Genomic DNA, 20,871 nt, shown 5'->3' with positions numbered 1-20,871 from the left:
ATTACAGTTATGTCCAGTGCATCCTAAGTTCTATATCAAAATGAAGTTTCCATCCTAAAGGAACAGCATTAACATTTATCTGCAAAATGGACAGACCCAAAACAGATTATTAAGGGCAACATAGGTCCCACTCTCCTTGTTTTTATGGCCTAGTACGGTTCAGGTATTTATAAAATAATCCTACAACTTTGCTCTTAACTTGGAATGTGTGGACCTAGTCAATTAATATCAGTGGAGGGGAAGTGTTTAATTACACTTATTTCTCATGTACTAAAAGGATGTGTGTGAAAGTGTAGAGATCATACTATTTTGAGGTTAACCAGTGATGGAATTTATGCACATGTTTACACTCTACATTACGAAGGGTATAAGATGAAGTGGAGTGTGGTTGACCGCACAGATTTAAAGCTCATGTAGGAGAGCCAGCAACTGCTTCCTCTTCCTCCGTTTTGTCATTCAAGTCACAGTCATAAGAAACAGTCAAGGAAGCAGCTTTTGCCTCCAGATAGTAGAGGGATAGAGCCAGAGGAAGGGAAAAGGTGAGAGAAAAAGGCACTGACTGAGACGCAGAGAGGAGGAGTCCAAAAATGAGGATGAGGGAGGGAAGGAACAAAGGGGAGGTGATGGGAACACAGTGCTGGATGTCGGTGGGGAGGAAGGAGACCCAGGCCTTGGGGAGGCTGGGGAAGGCAAGGTACCCACCATCATCGAGCAGTGAGGGGAAGCGAGGTGGAAAGCGTCTGCAGAAACTGAAGAAGCGCCCAAACTCTGAACCCTTGTGCTCAGCCTCTTTTAGAGGCTTCTCGTGGGCGGGAGGACAGTCAGTCTCAGGAGGGGCTTCAAGAGGATCCAAGCCAGAATCACAAGCCCCCTGCTCTGATGTTTCGCCCGGGGAAGGGAGCTCTAAGCTGTCTAGTGTGATCTGATCGGCCTCCCCAAAGGGGTCTCCCTCCCAAATGTCTGAAAGCAAGTCCATTTCAGGGCCTGGCAATACGTGTGGGGAAAGAGATGAAGCACAGCGGATGAGTGGTGAAGGTGGGCACGTGGAAATAAGCTATTCTCAAAGCAAACCCATGGTTGAATGTGAAATTACACAGCGGATACATTCAAAGGAGAACCGAAAGCAAGAGAGAGAAAGAGGAGAGAAGAAGTGGGTTGTTAGTGAAAACGTTTACTCAGAAGGACTGTATTAACACAGTGTCATTAGAAACTGAATTAAATGATCCATTTATAAAACAGGAAAACTGGACTACTTTTATCACATACAACTTACAGGTAATAGGCTGATTTAATTATTAATTTTCAACTGGTTGCAAACGGATCCTATGCAACTCAAATAGCATTATTAATTTTGAACCTGGTCGCTGACAAACCCTGAACGCATTAGTGAAAAGGCCAGTCGTTTACCAAAAGCAGGCAGAATTTCCCTTGGAATTTAAAAGAACTTTTCTTTTGTATCACATTATCTAGGCAGAATGGAACACAGACTTTCTGAGATTCTCAGCTCTCCTATTTCTGATGTAAGTAGCCACTCCTGGGTGTCTCGGTAGCATAATCATAACCTACCCTGACAACTTTTCAGTTACGGATAGATACCTTGTTTGCTGTGATTCCTGTTATTCTAAACTAATTTTTAATCAAATCCTTTGTGGAATATAATATTCACAAATTTTTTAACAAAGGAATGAAGAGGATCTAATGGCACGTGCTACCAGAAGCATCTGTCCTTGTAGCATAAGACAGGGCCCCCAGGGTGCCCGAGCCCTCCTCTCTGCTGGGGTTGGGGGCTGTCAGTGCAGGAAATCCTGAGACACTGGCAGTTACCTCATCTAGCAAGTTCTTTATAAATTCATGTTGCACATCTTTAAATTTTTCAAAGTTAAAATTTTGAAAACATTATAAATCCACAGGATGATTTCATTTCTTTTTCATGTTTACTTCCAATGTTATCCATTCAGAAGTTGCTTTGTGCAGACATGGAAAAGAGATCTGAAGAACTCAAAGCCACTTCAAATCAACTTCTAAGTGACTATACTTGCCCAAGGTAATATAAAATAACCCCGGCAAGTTTGAAAACACAATATAGATTACTTCTCTGTTCACTATGGTATACACACCAAAGAAGACTGAAAGCAACACACCATCTTCTCACTCAGTATTCAAAAAACAATTACTTAAAACTTTCTTCTTCATCGGTGGTAGATTATTAATGAAAAATCATATTTTTCATAAAGACCACCTTTCTTCTTTTAAAAAATTCAAGTCAATACTACAATAAAATAATCAAGACATAGGCTACACATTAAAATTTACTTGAAACAAACCAAATATGAATTTCAAATCATCACAGCTTTTATAATTGGGGGCTTAATTAAATAGGATAATTATAAGGATGGACAAGAGACCAATAAATTACTTGCTTGTATTAAGGTAATTTACGCTGAAATATTTTGCTTTGAACACCAACCAGAAGAAGGTTAGAGACTCAGTCCAAACCGGCAAGAGCATACACATATTTGAAAAGTGGGAAATTTTATCAACACAGAACATACAATGGCTGATTTTAAGATAAGTGAGTTCTGAAACAACAAATGCAATAGACAGCATCTTGTCTAAATACACATTCAAAGCCACGTATTCAACTAATTAACCATACCTTTCCTTCAGTGAGTTGCACGTGTGGGGTTTTAGCTGGGCTTCTAATGTCCCTGCTGCCATCACCATCTTGTACCACAGCAGGGCTCACAGCTCCAGGGCCACGTGCTGAAACCTCCCCAGCAGGGCCAGGAAAATCCTTCATAAGACTTCGGTCCACACCACCAATCAGAGCTAGTTGAGAATGATCATACAGATTGCTTTAGGACACTTAAGCGATAAAATTTGATGAACGCCCTGCCTTCCCAGATAAACAGGCACCTTATAGACAATTAACAGAAATGGGAACACTGTTTGATCATGAAAATAATGTATCAAATAAACTCATGTTTAAACTTTTAATAAACTCTATAAGTATTCTGAATTGTAACCCAATAAAAATTAGACCAAGCTCTCAAGTCACAGATTTTTGAAGGATGAGACATTAATCATAGAATTGGCCAGTAGAAGGAGCTCTAAGACCAGATGAAACACCAGAGTCAGGGTACTGTATCAGAATTACAAGGTGAGCAGTATTTTAATTCTCTGGAGTCTCTTTAATCTTGCCTGAACTTATTTCTGAATCTACCTATTGCAACAAATAATTACCTAGTTATTAAAATGATTTGCTTCAATAAGTTTTAAGAATTCCTCCATAAAGGAACCTTTAATTAGAACACCAGTCGAAATTGCAACAAGACAGTAAGAGTAGATTTTAGAGAATCAACTTCTATGTTTATGTTAATATTTTTCATTTTTTCTAACCTCCCTCCTGAATGCCTCAACTTGACCTACAGTTAAGTCTAATACATAGAAACCCTCTGCCTTAGCACATCTGGCCTTATGTGTTCCCTTCGTCTATCCTACAGATGTGCAGGAACATGTATCGTGTTGACATTTCTGTCATAGGGCAGATCAATCCAAGACGGCTTCAAATCTCAACAAGGCAAAGTGAGTAGCAACCAGCAAAAGCCTCTGTCCATCTGTAGTTTCCTCCCCAAAGAAGAAACCATTGAGGTCATTGCACCAGCATAAAACGCGCTTTCCTGACACAGTGTGGCTTGCTCCGGCCCCATGCCCCTGTTTAACTTTAGGCTGCAAGCTCTTGGAGGGCAGAGACTGTGTGTGACCCACCATACTGAACTTGAGCAACACCTAGACCTCTAATCCATGTGTTACTAGAAGCCTCTTAATCCACACCCCTCACCTGCCCTGTCCAAAACTTCCTTCTTCTCAGTCTTGACTTTTTGCCAAATACACTCTCATGCTTGCACCCAGTTACTCAAGTCAGACACCCTGAAGTCTCTTCCTTTACCCCTCAACAACCAGCAAGTCCAATAGAGCCCTTGGATGTATTTCTAAATGTGGCCGCTTGCTTCCATCTCTATTTTACCACCCAGGTCCCTTTTAAGGCTTTCACGGCTCTTAACACTCATACTTTGGAAAGCCCACAACAAATCATATCAAACATTAAAATGAATTCACATCATACATTAAATATAATTATTTTCTAGGCTTTTAACGTTTAAAAAGATCTTAACAATTTTTCCTTGGAAAGTATATGCGTAACTCTTTAACCTATGATTATGGTTTCTAAGCGCTCATCATGCATACTCAGAGATTTACTGCAAAATGAGAAACTCTGACCTAGAAATGGCTTCAAATGTAATGATATCAAAATTTTAATGAATATCCAATTTAAAGTTACATAACGAAGTTGGCAAAATATTGACCCTGCATACTTTTGTTAAACACTTAATGATTTCAGTTTGCAGCTAATAATTTTTGTCAGGTCTTAAACCGTGGAGAACCCTGAGAAGTTTATAAGCCCAAGGCACAGAACCTATGGTGCCAATGACTAATAGGTCTACTACCATTTGAGACAAAACCACCATGACTCTCACACCAGGAGTATTCCTGACAAGTCGGCCTGAGCTTCCTCTCTCACCCTCTCTCATTGTTCTGGACATGGCATCAAGTGATTTTTTTTTTTTTTTTTTTTTTTATTCGGTACGTGGGCCTCTCAGTGTTGTGGCTTCTCCCGTTGCGGAGCACAGGCTCCGGACACGCAGGCCCAGCGGCCATGGCTCACGGGCCCAGCCGCTCCGCGGCATGTGGGATCTTCCCGGACCGGGGCACGAACCCACGTCCCCTGCATCGGCAGGCAGACTCTCAACCACTGCGCCACCAGGGAAGCCCAATTTTTGGTTTTTTTTAAAGATAGATAGCACTGTACACATATGTGCCTCTATAAGTGTGTACACATGTGTATGTATGTACAACACACACCCTTCAATGGTTTCCTACAATAAAAACCACGTTCGGCACCAAGAGAATGTGACCTGCAAGGCCCTGTGTGACCTGCTCCCAGCCTACCTCTCCCTATCACTAGTCAGTTCTGACTGCACTTGCCTTCTTTCTGCTCCTAGAATGTATCAAGCTGTCCCTAAACTTTTGATCTTCAGACCTGCTACTCCTGCTACGGAATGCCTTATCTCCTGTTCTACTCACGGCTGCTTCCTTCTCATCCTTCAAGTCTCAACTGAAATGGTTCTTCCTCAGATATGCCTTCCTTCCCTGATGACCCAATCTGTAATGCCCGATTATACTTTCCACTTTCAGGAAATCATCAGTTCCCCTGCTCTCACATGCATCTGGGGTGTTAATGCTCTCAATGACTGATTTGCCTCCTTTCTGGCTTGAATAGCAATCTTGGAATCTCACTGTTCTAAAACAGCTATCCTAGATTAATTTTTATTTTGACATTTGATCTTTAGATATCACATTGATTTTTACTTTCTACATAATCACTAAAAGACTTAACTTGTCAAATCTTAAAGTGAAGAATATTTATGTATTTAAATAGCCTGTTTAAAAACAGGAGAAAGAAAACATAACACATATCAACAACAACAACAAAAGGTATATGGATGGTGTGGTGGGGAAAATAGAGCTCAGTACCAGGTTACAGCCTAGCTTTGCTCTGGGGGAAAAAAGGAACATAAGCCCTATCCAAATAGTTCCCTGTCTGGTCATGTATTGGCATGAAAAGCCTCCTATTTCTCACAACAACACAATAATCCTTTTGAATGGCTGGCCCATCTGATGAATTACAGTGTCCAAAACACAAAAGGAAAAATAATGGATTACTGTGCCATGTTTGTTGCTTTTACTTGTGAAAGTCATTGTTTTCAGATACGGACCCACTATAACCCTCTGCGCTAACCGTGCATACAAGATGGTGGGCTTCCTTGAGCACAGTTTATATACCTCAAAGAAAAAGCAGTAGTTTACTGCTCTTTTTAAGCCCTAAAATTCGCCACATGAGAGTTATAAAAACCTCATAGTTTAAAACAAAGGCTAAAAAGGACAGTGTTCCAGAAAGAGGAATGATTTCTCTCAGGCATTAAATGACACTGGTCACATTTATTCAGCACTTGTATAAATTCTCTGTGACAAGGGGCAAGACTTGTGAAATATTTACATAACCGGGCACATTTTTTGGATTTACTTGGAAAAAGTACTCAGTTGTTGATGAGCTAAAAGATACTCTGACAACTATCATGCAGTACTAATTCACTAAATTTAAATCACTGCATTTGGGAACGTGGACATTTATTTGAACCACAATTTATGATTCTGTTACACATTTTTTTCTGTGGTCTCATAAAACTATATGAAAGATTCTCCAGAAGCAAGATTCAATAACTATATGTACCAAAATGCCCACCAACAAAACGTGGGAAGTATCTGTGTGTCTGGCTGGATCTGTTTTCTAAGTTTATTCCAGGAAAAATAGATCAAGGCCAAGGAGTGTCAATCCTTCACTACTGAGAGAAGATTTTTATCTATTAGCATATCCAATCTGTTCAGTTCAGCTGATTATTTGAAACATAAGTTGTTCAAGTTCGTATTTCAGAAAGATATCAGTAATAACAATCAAAACCAGGTTTTTGCTGATAAACAGTAGTAAAATAGAAAATTTCCAATTTAGCATTACTATTTTTGTGTATATGTTTTGAGATTCATCAGCCAAAAAATGTTGGAGAACTACTTCTGGTAGAAAGGTATCCATACCAATTACTTGCTATTAGGTAGAAAGAAAAAAAAAATTTTTAAAGCATTCTAATATAAAATTAACCTCAGCTCTTTTATAGGAAATCTGCTATTAACCCAAAATTAGACAGGTAATAAGATATATATATAAAATGAAGGGAAGCAACATCAATTTATTTCCATGTGTAATTTATTTAAAAACTACATATATGTAGCTAAATGAGAATTCTAATAGAAAAAAGTTATACATGTCTCCCCTTGGATGTAAGAACAGATGAACACACTATATTTCCTTGTTGTTAAACACTGTATTTAAACTAATCCTTGGAAGCTGTGAATGGTTTCCCGTATGCTAGAATGTGTTAAGCTTTAGTAAGCGTTTTTAAATTCAAAAATGTGATGATGCAATGGATGTTTTACGTTCCTTTGAATAAAAGTTCTATATATGCTATCACACCAAAAAACCCTTGGAATTACATGTTTGCCATTACTTAACAAGTTCAAGAAATTAAGTCACATAACATATATCACGATTAAGTCAGACCAGTAAAAACATCTGTCCAACATCTCATCAACAAGAACTCAACTGATATTTGTGTGTATTTACAGTGCCAAGAAAATTTACGTTCAGAATGACAACTTCAAAACACTATAAAATTATTTTCTTATGAGTGTAAGTAACAGTATTTTATTTCCTCAGGAAAAAAGAATGGCTCTCCCTCTAGGGTATTTCTGGGGATCTTATTAATAAGTAGATCAACATTTTCTGATCCCACTGGATTAGAGAAAGATTAGTGGAATCCAGAATCCTAATAAGTGTGTTTACCTCCATCTAGACTCCTGGAGACCCGCTTACTAGAAGTGCGTTCAAAGTGCGGTGCCGGCCTATCAATGAGGGTGCTGGCCTGGCGGGTCTGCGCTTGGGTACGGCCGCTGTAGCGGAATTTGGACCCCAAGGTCAGGAACTTGGCCTTTGGTGGCTGCTCTGGAGACACAAGCCTGTGGTGGAAAAAGGGAACAAAATTAGACTTTATGGATTTTTTTTAACTTTGAAACTATATATTTTAATATCTCATTTCATTAAGTATGATTATTTGGTCCAAAAAATGCTGCCTAAACTTTCTAATAAAAATCAACATTATTTATAAACCCTCCTATATACAGAGCTTTATGATAAGATGAATAAATCCTCATTCACATATTCATGAATTATGTTTTCCTCAACCAGAGCAAAAACGCAGCTGTTTTCAGTGTATATCAAAGGTTATTTATTTGTATTAACTTAAATCATTTATATAAACACATATGTCTGAATTCTTGCTCCAAGCCAGAAGTGCCAAGTAGCAATCCATTGCCCTTAGTAATTCTTAATATTTATGTCTATTTCTCTGGGAAAGAACGTCTAACTCAGGAATCTGTCCCATCAAGTGATGCTGTCCCATGAAGAACACCGCACAGTGGATCTGTAGAGATGACGAACACCCTTTCTTGCCAGCACAATTCTCCTGCTTAAACCCCAGGTCCGTAATGAACGAAGTACAACTCCTGATGGCAAGTACTTCCAGACTTATGTGAAAGCACGGTTTCAGTAAGTGAGCCAATCTTGTCTGGTATACAACTGAACTTATCTTGCCTTCACTGCCTGGTGAAGAGCTGGCAAAACATCTTAACAAAAAAGATAATCCCAGAGCTCTTAGAGAATGTATTAAATAAGAAGACTGCAGTTGACAATTCCAGAATATGGAGAACTCCACCAAAATTTTTCCTATCATTATCCAAAGAGTGGTTTCTTAAAGAGTTCTTTACCGTTCCGAGTATTACTAGCATTTCTGCTCAGCTTTTAGAAATCTTCTGCTTAACGAGCAATGAAAAGAGATTCAAGTCAAGGTAAAGCTACATGTAGTAATACAAGAGGTGCTCCCCCATCAGTTCAGGATTCTCCGTCATATCAGCCCAGGAAAACAACGTGTTAGAATGAGACTGATGTAAAAAGAACTAATACGCTCTTGGCTTTAGTCTTGTCATAGAGGCTAGCAGACGTGTTCCTTGAAAACTTCCATTTTCTGCCAATAGATTTTCAAAGGAGACAGAGATGATGTTGCTGAGAAAGCATAATCTGAAGACGTCAGTGGCTCAAACTGTACTTTGGAAAAAGCTCTATATTCTTAAATTAGAAAGCCGGAATACTAGACATTTAGACCAGAAACTAACTCTTGTCTGTGCTCTGTAATCTCTTTCTCTAACAGTGAATGAACCTGGGACGCTGAAAGATTAAATGTCTCGGCACACTCATAATGAGCACCAGGGGCAGGGTGAGAAATGTGGTCATTTACCATGCACTGTCTCCTGACGGACTGAATATGGTGGGTTTCCCTACCTTGCAATCCAGCTAGCTTTGGTCTAAGAATGCCGTGTAAGAAAGCAATGATGTATAGAAAAAAGGGTCATTGGCAAGCTTATCAGTGCAGTAATGAAGAAATGCTCATTCTCCTTGAAAAACAAGTTGGCTAAATCACATTTATTTTATCATGCATTCATGAAGCATGCCCTGTAGGTACTGGGAGATCAACAAGTGGACAAAAAGAGACATTTCTAAAAAAATATCTCAAAGGAAAAACATGCATCATGACCCAAAAGGAAATACCCCCTCCTCCACAAAATTTTAAAAACTAAACAAAAGACAACAAGTGCTGGCGAGAATGTGGAGAAACTGAGACCCCTGCATACTATTGGTGGGAATACAAAATGGTACAGAAGCTATGTGAGACAGTAAGGAGGCTCCTCAAAAAATTAAAAATAGAACCACCACATGAGTCATCAGTCCCACATCTGGGTATTTTTCTAAAAGATCTGAAATCAGGATCTCAAAGAGATATTAGCATTCCCATGTTCATTATACCACGAGTCACAATAACTAAGATATGGAAACAACCTACAAATCCATCTACATCCATCTACAAATGAATGGATAAAGGAAATACAGGATATACATACAATGGAATACTATTCAGCCTTTAAAAAAGAAGGATATTCTGCAGTATGTAACAGAATGGACCTGTTACATTCTGGAATGTAACGTCCTTGAGATGGAATGGCCCATCTCAAGGAGGGACCTTGGAAACAGTACGCTAAGTGAAACAAGCCAGACACAGAAAGCCAAGTACTACATAATTCTACCTATATGATGTATCCGAAAGAGTCAAAATTCACAGAATCAAAGACTGGAATGGTGGTTACCAGGGCCTGGAGGGAGGGTACGACGGGGAGTTGTTAATCACCAGGCAAAAAATTTCAATTAAATAAGATAGATAAGCTCTAGAAAGCTGCTATACAACACTGTACCTACAGTCAATAATAATATATTATACATTTAAAATTTGTTAAGTGATCTTGCCACAATAAAATAAAATTATTTTAAAAGAAAAAAAAAAAAGACTAGAGGCAAACAAGAGAGTGAGACTGGGTTATCTGCTACCCTTCTGCAGGTTCACTTCAGTTGACTATATCTCAACCAAAGGCCACATCTTCCCAGAATGAGCAGCTCCATATGAGGATTTTCTCTTACTTCCAGTTTACAAAAAATATAAATCCAAGAAATACAAGGAAAATATTTTAAAGGCAGATTTAAGTCATAATGCAAAAGAGGGAAAATCATTAACTAGAGGATTTTTATTCTGTTTATGTCAAACTGAGATAAAGTGCTTTCTTGCCCAACTGGCACTGGTGACCACATACACAAAGTATTAGATTACAGATTAATTTTCTGATCACAAAGAAATCCTTAAGCAATTAAGCTACAATTAAACAGAAACTAGTACCAAAACAAAAAAGTGTTGACCACAAACATTTATGAGTTCTCTCTAAAAGAATCTTTTTGGTGATTTAAGTCAATGGTAACATGACTCCTCTGAAATGAGTATATCAGAGCAGTTTCGAAAATAAATAGCACACTATGCTACAAAACTAAGAATAATGATGATAACGATAAACATTATTTCATACCAGAAGTGGTTCTAAGTTTATTTCACGTGAGCTGTATCATTTAGTTTTCAAAACAACCCTGTAATATAGGCACTATTATCATTAACCACCATCACACAAATGATGAAAGGGAGAGACTCACAAAGGTTGAGTAACTTACCTACAATCACACATCTAGTATGTGGAGGGGCAGCATTAGACCTTAAGAGTGCAAAGCAAAAACTTTAAAGATGAAGGGTCTAGATATCACAGCTATCTAGACTGCAGTAATAGGAAACTGAGGAAACAGAGAAAAGGAAGATCAGCAAACCACACTTTGCTAAGAAAAGCAATGTTAATAAGTATGCCCCTGAATAAAAGTATGAAAGGAGACAGGACAAAAGCTATAGGAGGCTAAAAGGTCTAAGGAGATCTTCTGGGTTTTTTTGGTTTTTCAGGGAGCAGGACATGGACATGTTTATTGGCCAAAGAACTCATCGAAGCCACCCACTAGGGGCACATGATTTACAAAGCACAATCCTACGTGAGGCATGAAACAAGGGATCAAGGTAGAGGAATAAAAGTTCTATATATGCTCTTTCTTGAAACAGGAGAGGAAGAAAAGAATGAATGAAGGGAGAGGGAAACGATGCTAAATTATAGACAAAAAGAGAAAAGGAGAAGATGCATGAAACCAAGAATGCTCATGACCCACAGCACCTACTATCAGCACACCTTCCAATGAAGGGCATCTGAGCAGAGGGGCCAGGGTGCCCTGGGGCTCAAGAAGACCAGGAATACTTGTGATGGTGGCACTAGGATCCAGCTGACGTGGGAAATGATCTCTCTGCAACTGCACCAACCCAAAGCGCTGTGTGAGTGTGTCTGTCTGGATAGTTATGCTATTGAAAGCAACACGTGGTAGCACAGGTATAGAAATGGTGAGGTCGGGACACAGGACTCATCCAGGACCAGGAGAGTGGAGGCTGATGTGCAAAAAGGGACAGGGACTTAGCAGGGAGAACACTCCTAACACAGTAGCAAAGGGACAGAGCACAGGGCTCAGGGTTGGTCTGGCTGGGAAAGAAGTAAGACAGGAGGGAGCTGATAAGAGCAACTAAGTGAAGCCTGAAGAGCTGGTAAGAGCAACTAAGTGAAGCCTAAAGAGCGGCAGCCGGGGTGGGAGGGTATGCTGGTGAAGGGCAACTAGAGTGAGGGACCACTGCAGAGGCAGAGCAGTTCTGAGCCAGGGCTAGCAAGGCATGGTGACAGAAACAGATACACGAAGAGGGAGAGCAAAGAACCATAAAGCAGTTGTAGCTGCGTCTGCCACGCTATCCACTGCCCCCTCCTAGGATCTAGAGGGTACCAAGATCTGTTTTCATGAATCCCAAGCTGTTTTCTCAAAATTACCTGTAGAAAGTATGATGTTCCACGCACACTTTCCATAACCTTTTCGCTGCCCGATGGTTTGGCAGTTTAAAGCCAATGGTGCTCTCAAACTGTTCCAGCTAGAATAAATCCATAAAACAAATTAGCATATCTCTTAAGAGCTGATTAGAAGCTACTGAAAAACATGGATTCAGATATTTCACTAAGAAGTAATTGTTCTTCTTGAAAAAGGGCAAATATCAACTACGGACATAAATTAGCTATCCCTCAATGTCCACTAAAATTCATTTTACCACCTTCCTATCGATCTTGACCACTTAGCTGATGCAAAGATAAAAGAAAAATGAGCCCCCCCCCAGATGTGGCAGGCACTGACTACTTTTCCTTTTCTGTGAAATTGTGGCTGTTGCTTGTTTTATCAACAGGAATACATATATGCAAGTTTATCATCAAAAACCCTCTTTTTTTTTTTTCTTTTTACCATGGAGGAATAAATAATAGTTCATTTTCTTAACATTCAATGGAAAAGAATTCTGGTAGTTCGTGGCCATAAAGGAGAACACTGACAAAGCCTGATTAGATATGCCAAGGGCTACATGACTCTGCTCACCTCTGCTGGCCTAACTTTTATGTAGAAGTTACTGCGCTTATAGGAGATTTTCAGGATTTTCGGCCAAGCAAAACGATTGATTCTCAGTCTGTCTTTGTAGATGAGAAGCCCATTAGCACACACGCCCAGCTTGATGTCCACGCCTTCTGAGTCCTGCCAACCATAAGCCATTTGACCATGGTTAGAGCTGTGAAAGTTATATAGGTAGGGAAGTCAATGATGCCCCTCAAACCATGATCAGGAATGCCAATTTAACAGGTCTGTATTTCAACTGCAGTGATCGTACACCAGTTAATAGAAACAGTAGGACATACAACACATCTTAAACCTAGATATTGCTCTTGAGGGGTCAGATTTGAGATATGGCAACATGACTACAGGACACAACATTCTTCAAAAGGCCTAACTAATATGTCCTCAAGCTCGGCTGTAAGAGCTAAAAGGGAGGAAAGGAAATAGACCTCAATTTAGACATCCTGAAGATACAGGAGATAAAACATGTTTCCTAGAGGCTATTCCAGCCCCTGGGGACAGTCTGTCGGCTTACCCTAAGGTGCAGTCAGCCATTTTACCGTAGGCAAATTTATCTCAGAGGATTATTCTAGCTAACAGCTGTTAAGTAACATCTATATGCTGGAGAACACCAACTCCTCATGGAAAATTTCTCTTCTAGGCTGACGGTGTTGAAATCTTTGAATTCTTCCAAGCAGTTTTTCAATAACACTAACTGCTGACATCCCGTTCTCATTACAACATTCCTTTGGCTGGCATATTTCAAATAGACTACAGACTATTCTTGAACTTATTGTTTTCTTTCCTCGGCGTTTTAATTTGGAAAAGATGACCATCTAGAATAATCGCCAGCCTGAAAGATTTTTTTTAAAAATCAAATACATTTACAGACAAAGGTAAAAATCTGCCTCCTCACATTTCAAGTAGTGGTTGAAGATCTAATATGTACAATATTCAAATATCTTTAAGAGAAGAACTAGATCTCATTCAAGATATGGAAAATTGAAGATTATTATTCAGAGATATTCACATTTTTAGAAATCATTAACAACATGGAACAAATTCTCACAAAATATGCTGAAACAAACCCCACATAGTCTAGGTTCGAGTCAATAAAACTAAAACATTTCAACTGCCTTGTTACTGAGAACCATTTAACGCAATTTATTTCAGTTTTTTAAAAATAGAAATACAGTACTAGGTAACTGATGCCAATGGCATTCACTGCTGTGATATGTGAACAACTCATATACAAATAAAATTACATTAGACCAGGGCTTCCCTGGTGGCGCAGTGGTTGAGAGTCCGCCTGCCGATGCAGGGGACACGGGTTCGTGCCCCGGTCCGGGAGGATCCCACGTGCCGCGGAGCGGCTGGGCCCGTGAGCCATGGCCGCTGAGCCTGCGCGTCCGGAGCCTGTGCTCCGCAACGGGAGAGGCCACAACAGTGAGAGGCCCGCGTACCGCAAAAAAAAAAAAAAAATTACATTAGACCATCTGAGTAGGTTTAAAAATCTCATCTACAAAGGTGCTTTATTCACCCATATCCTGACAGCCACAGTTCTCTCTAGGAACAGAGTAAAAAGCCAGAGTGAACCAGGCACAGGTGCCTAAGCAATTTGGCACCAGACACAAATGACGTGTTTGCCCAAAATATCACTGGCCAGGGACACAGGGAGCAGGCCGGAAGATTACCCAAGACAGCATGTTCTCAGCACAAATAAGGAGGCAACCCTCATTTGAAACATTAAACAAAGCTATCTCTAGTGTGAGGCAATCTTTCAACAGGACATTGAAGCTATTTTATCTGACTGAAAAATAAACACAATCTGGATCCAAGTAAATCAGCTGAGGTTCGATTGTTCCACATATTGTTTTACAATTATCAGTATTTGTGTGAATAGAAATTACAGATAAAGGGAAAGAAGTTAAAGGGAAAAAAAGCATGCCTTAGTCCTCCATATTTGACTTCTGCCATTCAGCAACAAAGTCGGAAAAATAAACTAATAAAAAAGGAGCATCTTGGGCTTCCCTGGTGGCGCAGCGGTTGAGAGTCCACCTGCCGATGCAGGGGACACGGGTTCGTGCCCCGGTCCGGGAGGATCCCACATGCCGCGGAGCGGCTGGGCCCGTGAGCCATGGCTGCTGAGCCTGTGCGTCCGGAGCCTGTGCTCTGCAGCGGGAGAGGCCACAGCAGTGAGAGGCCCGCGTACCGCCAAAAAAAAAAAAAAAAAAAAGGGGGGGGGCATCTTCTCCACCTTGCTCACTGCCTTAGGAAGCTACCCCATATGGACATCAACAGGATCCCGCTCCCACTGACTTCAGCCAATGGAAAGTTCTTGAAGAAGATCAGAGACAGGGAGGAGGGCAAGGAGGTCAGGGTTTTTAATACCCAGACTCCTTCCTTGTGTGGTCACATCACGGTGGCTATCTCCTGGACCATCGCAGCTCCTCTCAAGACAGCCCTCTCCACACAGATCGCCCCCCCCGGGTTCTGGCAACTACTCTTTGCCTCACCCCCCGCCCCCCCACCCAGAGGGGTCAGGAGAGCTGCTGTTACCAGCTCATGGGCATCATTCTACTCTTGTGGTTTCCTTCTATCTTTGTCAAGAGCCCTTTTAGTCAACACCCTCACCTTGTCCTAACATAAGTGTGCCATTAAGGACTCTTCTGACGATAAAATATTAAAAAATAATTTTGAAATATGATCTCAAGGTAATGAAAAATGTATACAGGCACAAAACTTTTAAATACATCAAAAGTTCTCTTACATTGCTACAGATTTTTTTCCCATGAGCTGCAAATATCTTGTACATCAGATATTATCTAAGTCCACCAGATGATAAGTTGAATGAATGCGCGTTATTCTGATTTTTTTTAAATGATCTACTCCTAACCACACAGCAAGAACTGAAATTACACTTATAACAAAACCAGCAACTTTTTTACTTTCTAACATACAACTTCAAAAACAAGAATCCCGAAACCTTCCAGGACTGTCATCTAAGGACTGCTTTCTCACCAATGATCGACAAAAGCAGCAGATGTAAGATTCACGTGTGGCAAGAATAACAGGGTTTAGAGGAGAGGTGGGCTCTGGGCGTCTTTCTGATACCAAATCTGCTCTGTCCTGCCTCCCTTATTTCTGTTTGCCTGCTGACCCAGCCTGTCCCCATCATACAGAGAAATGAGCTACAAGACAGTCAAGTGTGGAGAAGATCTGTTTTACCTCCTAGTAGGATTTATCAGCAGACATCACACAGATGGGACTACTTTACACTATGTGGCTTGAGGCAACAAGCCAGATAGTGTAACAAGCCATATGCATTCTGTTTTATGTAGTTTTTGTAAAAACAAAAACATCCGACCCTTAAATGAGATAGTGTAAGTGAAAGTACTTTTAAAAATTAAGTGTATACAGCACGTAGCAGTTAAAAAATGTTGCTGCCAAAGTCTAATTACTAACATGGAGAAGTGTTTATAAGAGCAAGTTTAAAAAAAAAATTTATGAAAGAATACTCACGGTATAATCTCATTTTTAAAATGTGAGTTCAACTGCTCAGAGATTTTTTTTTTAAATAAAACAAGAAAATACTGACAGTGCTTGTTTCTGCATAAAGACATTTCAGTCTTTTTATATTTTTCTGTTCACCTCTATTTTCTAGGATGAAGATGTATTACTTTTGTAATAAGGAAAAATGTTTAAAGAATAAAGGAAGGCACAGAGGCAAAAGGGGTGCTTTGCAAATATGAAGTACTATTAACACAAAAGCAAGAATTAGTAATCTGAGGCCAAGGGAAGGAAGATACCTTTGGGTGATAGGCCTTCCTAGGGATTTCTCACCAAGGGACTGACGGGTCCTTTAAACGCAGGCAACAATAGGTTCCCTCTGCATGTTGAGCCGACTCTGGACATATTTTTCAAAACCAAGTGCATCTTTCATCTTGTCTCTTGTACTCCCCACCTACTGCTCCCGCCCCGACTCTCCCTACTACCTGATCATCCAAACTAGGATCATGAAGTAGGTGATGTGTGTTACTGGCATCTTCCTCACCAAACCCTGCCTCTCCTATCAGCTACCTCCATGATTCCATTCTTTTCCCACTGCTCACATGGGACAGAAGGTCTAATTGCCTGGAGCCTGGGCCAGCACAGTGTATCTTACAAGAAGTACAACAGACCTGTAGGGAAAAGCCCAACTCTAGGGCTCCTTCACCGGCAGTTTTTCGGAAAATGGTCATATCCATGCTGCCTTGCCCTTTCATGGTGGCTAAGAGCTGCTCTCCTCTCCCAGGACACAGGTGGGAGACGGGGCTGAGACAGAGGCAGCACTTGCAAGAGCAAAAGCTGGGACAGAATAAAGGTAGGACGAGGGGTAAAGAAGGCTGATAAGGTGAGTCTTACCGTAAGTATATGTGAAAGGGTATCAACTTAAAAGACAAGGAAAAGAAGAAAGAATAAGAGGGAGAATCAATGATCCCTCCCCACAACCATAAACCCCCCTAATTAGAAACCCCAAAGAAATACGGTCCCCTGGGTGCGGGTGAGGATCCTTTTCTGAAAGTGAACTAGGCTAGTCTACAACTGGAGTCCTCTCAAAACTTCAGCCAACAGACCGGAAGGAGGCCCCCTTTCCGTTCCACGCACAGTACCTTGGCATGATGCAGGTCGACTCCATACATGGAAAGCCTCTTGGCATTTTCTAAGAACTGAGAATCAGCTTGTGCTGGAGATAAACCCCTAAGAATCAAAAGAAACAATATTATCTTACTGGTGGATGCAAAGCAAATGTAACCAAACTAGAGAAAGGGGTGCATGAGCTTGGAGAGTTGGGGGTGGAGGGAGTAGCCCAGCTAAATGTGCAGACAAGGAGGAATCAGGGAAGAAGGCTCAACTCTCAACCTCCAGCATTCTTCTCTTAAGATCCTCCGATATGAACCTACTCACTGCAAGGATGTGTCCCTCCACACTTACCCTTTTTATCTTAGAAAGTTGCTTTCACTTTTTTCCACTACAGAAAAAGCCCCAGCAATAGTGGGCACAACATAAATTCATTTTAAAAATAAAAGAATAAAAAAATAGAAAGTCACTTCATCTTTCTGAAATAGACAAATTCTCTCCTTAACCTTATTTCATTACTACTGACGACACTAAAGATGAGAAGTACTTGTGCTTGATGTTACACCTGACATGTCCCAACTAAACAAATTTTAAGCTCCTAGGAAGCAGGGCCCCGTTAATTTTCATATTCCCCACAGCATTGCCCACGGCATCTAGTGAACAGACCTGGAACGAAGTTAATAAGAAAATATTTAAAGTCAAATACTGCACTTTTTTTTTAAAGAAAAGTCAGTGAAGGCAGTCTGTTTAAAAACATCTAATCTCTGAAAGTTCCTTTCAAATCATTTCAGTCAAAATTTTTGAAAACTTCAATTCTGTCTTATGGGACAAGTTAGAACTTCGTAGCTGGGAGTTTTAAAAACTCATGCTTAAGAGAACCATTTGTTTTCACAGATATAAAAGTTCTCAAAGTGTAACATGGTATTTAAGTAATTAATAACCCTCAGTTAAACCAAAAGTCATCTTCTGTGGATAGAGAAACCACCTGTAGATTTACTACCCTTAACGCCCATTACCACTCACATTTCTGACTCAAATCCTGATGCCTCATTATCTCCCTGGCTTTCTTATCAAATATGGTAATAAAAATAATTAAAAGGCAGAAGAAATGTATAATCAATGCCAAACAAGTACGTGGGTATGTTTGTTTCGGATGTGTGTATGTGTATGTGTGTATGTGTACGTGTGTGTATGAAGGGAGTGTGTGTATGAAGGGAGAGGACTGGAAGTAGGGCACAGGAGATATCACAGGGAAAAGTAAATATTTTTAATTTTTTTGTGTGTGGTACACGGGCCTCTCACTGTTGCAGCCTCTCCCGTTGCGGAGCACAGGCTCTGGACGCGCAGGCTCAGCGGCCATGGCTCATGGGCCCAGCCGCTCCGCGGCATGTGGGATCTTCCCGGACCGGGGCACGAACCCGCGTCCCCTGCATCGGCAGGCGGACTCTCAACCACTGCGCCACCAGGGAAGCCCAGTAACTTTTTTTAATAAATGAAAACATTTAGTCTCATGAGCACAGTTCCTCATATTACAGTCATAAGGACAGTGGAAGGCGGTCTCAATGACTCCAAGTTATCTTGACTAGCACTAGGTGAAGCTCCACAAGGGCAAACTGAATAATCCCATCAACTATGCTCAAATGTCCAGCAAATGCTATAAGGGAAGCCATTTAAACCCACCACGGTCACTTTCTCCAGCAAGCAAGTCTACAGACCTGTGGGTCTTATGCAGCTCTGCCACTTTCTCTTCCAGTTCCTTCGTCTGTGTAGGGGCAAACTGGAAGTCACTGAGGTCATGACTGCCATGCTCCTCTGGGTCATAGTCCCCAAGTTCAGCCTGCAGTGTGTACGATCCCAGGAGGGCATGTGTCACAAAAGAGCAGGGCAGGCGGCCTGAGGCAATGTCCTCCCGGAGCTGAAGGCACAAGAAGTATCTGTGAGGAACAGGGGACAATAGGGTGGGAGAACAGTTAGTTAAGATTGTAGCGCTCATAAATATGATTCTGATGTTTCTCTGAAACAAATATATAATATAGGCAATCTTCAAATGCACAACAGAAGAAGTGTTTTGTAATAAGAAGCCCACCTTCCTCCATGGACTCCTAAACTTGTGACTTATTTATAAAAAATGCATCTAGAGGGCAAAGTAATAGAGTGGAAATTCTGAATTGCTATTCAGGCAACAGTGTATTTTTACTATTACAGAAAAAGAGTTTTGTGACTGCAGGTGAAATTCTCATCACTTAGTCTCCTTGGCTTTAAAACTGTAATCAAGATTAGCATGCTCTTCAAAAGTTATAAAGACTAATAAAATTTAAGAAATAGCTACAGTTCTTCATTCAGGATTTACATGAAAAGCTAAGGTCACCCACCCTTTATCCTCTCTATGCTTTTCATACTAACTTCTTTTCCTGAGACCCTTTAACAACAATCCTAAGTCAGTCTCTACTTGGAAGCCCTTACTTGCCCATTTACCCCATCTATAGAGGCAGCTAATTCAGTTTACAGTAGAAAAATCATGGGCTTCAGAGCCTGGCAGAGCTGACCATGTGACCTTGAGTAAGCTAATTTACTTGCCTAAGTCTAATTTCCCATCTGTAAAATGGGAACAACTCTATTTCCCTTTAAAGATGAGGATAAAAAATTAGATAACATAAATAAAAGACATTGCATGGTACCTGGCAATTGATAACTAGTAGCCATAATCATAATAGTGTTATTATTAGTTATAATAACAATCATTCAGTGTTCCAAGTGGATTATTACACAGTTATAAAAGATTCTGGCTTTTATTAAATAACGTGCAAAGACACGTTACTTATATTTTATGAGGGTTGGGGGGGTCCCCCATCAACTCCTTTTGTTAACATTTGAAAACCTAATTTATAGTCGTGAATTGAACCACTTGCTAAGGTTACCACTGACTCCTCCCAAGAGAATGGCAGCACCCTCCCCCCTTCTTGAAGAGACTGCCATTCCTGTTAGCTGGTGGCTTCTTCCTGTGGATGCTTTTGCCTGGCGTGGTTGTCATGACTCTGCCCTCCTTTTGCCTCTACCTCCACCATGTTCAAAGGGGCACGCTGCCTGCGGTCCAGGGCTCTTGCTGTTGCATCAGAGAGCGTGTCCCAGAACATGGCATCAGCCATCCCCCAGTTACACCTGTATTACCACCCAAATCTCCTGTCAGGCAGGGCAGGGATTCTGTTTATCATCATCATAAGCCCACAGTTATTAGCAAAGTACTTGCCACATGACGAGTGCGCCAGAATTTTCTAAGAATGAAACTCATCTCACTACCACTACAGTCTGAGTATTTTTAAGCACTGCAGTAGCTCTCTTTCCAAGGAGAATTATGTGTTTCCTTGACCCCTAGAACAACATGAGCATCACTGCTTTATTTTAGCAAACTAAATTTTAAACTACAATTCCACGTTATCCTCAAATTCTCTAGGTCTAATCAAGAATATCACTAGTTCTCCACATTTTGCAGCACTGTTAAGACCTAAACACAGAGACTCCATCTATTACTAAAATCTTCTTGCTCCTCCTCATATTAGTATATCTACTTTTCACATTGATCCTTTCTT

At 40.6% G+C, this 20,871-nt stretch overlaps 1 protein-coding gene across 4 annotated transcripts in view; it reads right to left on the bottom strand.

Annotated features, from left to right (window-relative positions):
* Positions 1–20,871, bottom strand: part of EPB41L2 (erythrocyte membrane protein band 4.1 like 2) — a 154,197-nt gene that overhangs the window by 40,276 nt on the left and 93,050 nt on the right. For all 4 annotated transcript variants that reach the window (XM_082855699.1, XM_082855696.1, XM_082855697.1 and 1 more), the window contains exons 7-12: positions 19,000–19,218; positions 17,317–17,404; positions 12,653–12,805; positions 12,064–12,161; positions 7,517–7,689; positions 2,657–2,829 (exon numbers count right to left, since the gene is read on the bottom strand). In XM_082855699.1, coding sequence (XP_082711825.1) covers positions 2,657–2,829; positions 7,517–7,689; positions 12,064–12,161; positions 12,653–12,805; positions 17,317–17,404; positions 19,000–19,218 — 904 coding nt within the window. The remainder of the gene's footprint in view (positions 1–2,656; positions 2,830–7,516; positions 7,690–12,063; positions 12,162–12,652; positions 12,806–17,316; positions 17,405–18,999; positions 19,219–20,871) is intronic.

This window comes from Leucopleurus acutus (assembly GCF_964270905.1).
Source record: "Leucopleurus acutus genome assembly, chromosome: 15".
In the NCBI taxonomy this organism is placed as follows: domain Eukaryota; kingdom Metazoa; phylum Chordata; class Mammalia; order Artiodactyla; family Delphinidae; genus Leucopleurus; species Leucopleurus acutus.
This window is presented reverse-complemented; position numbering and strand designations above follow the sequence as displayed.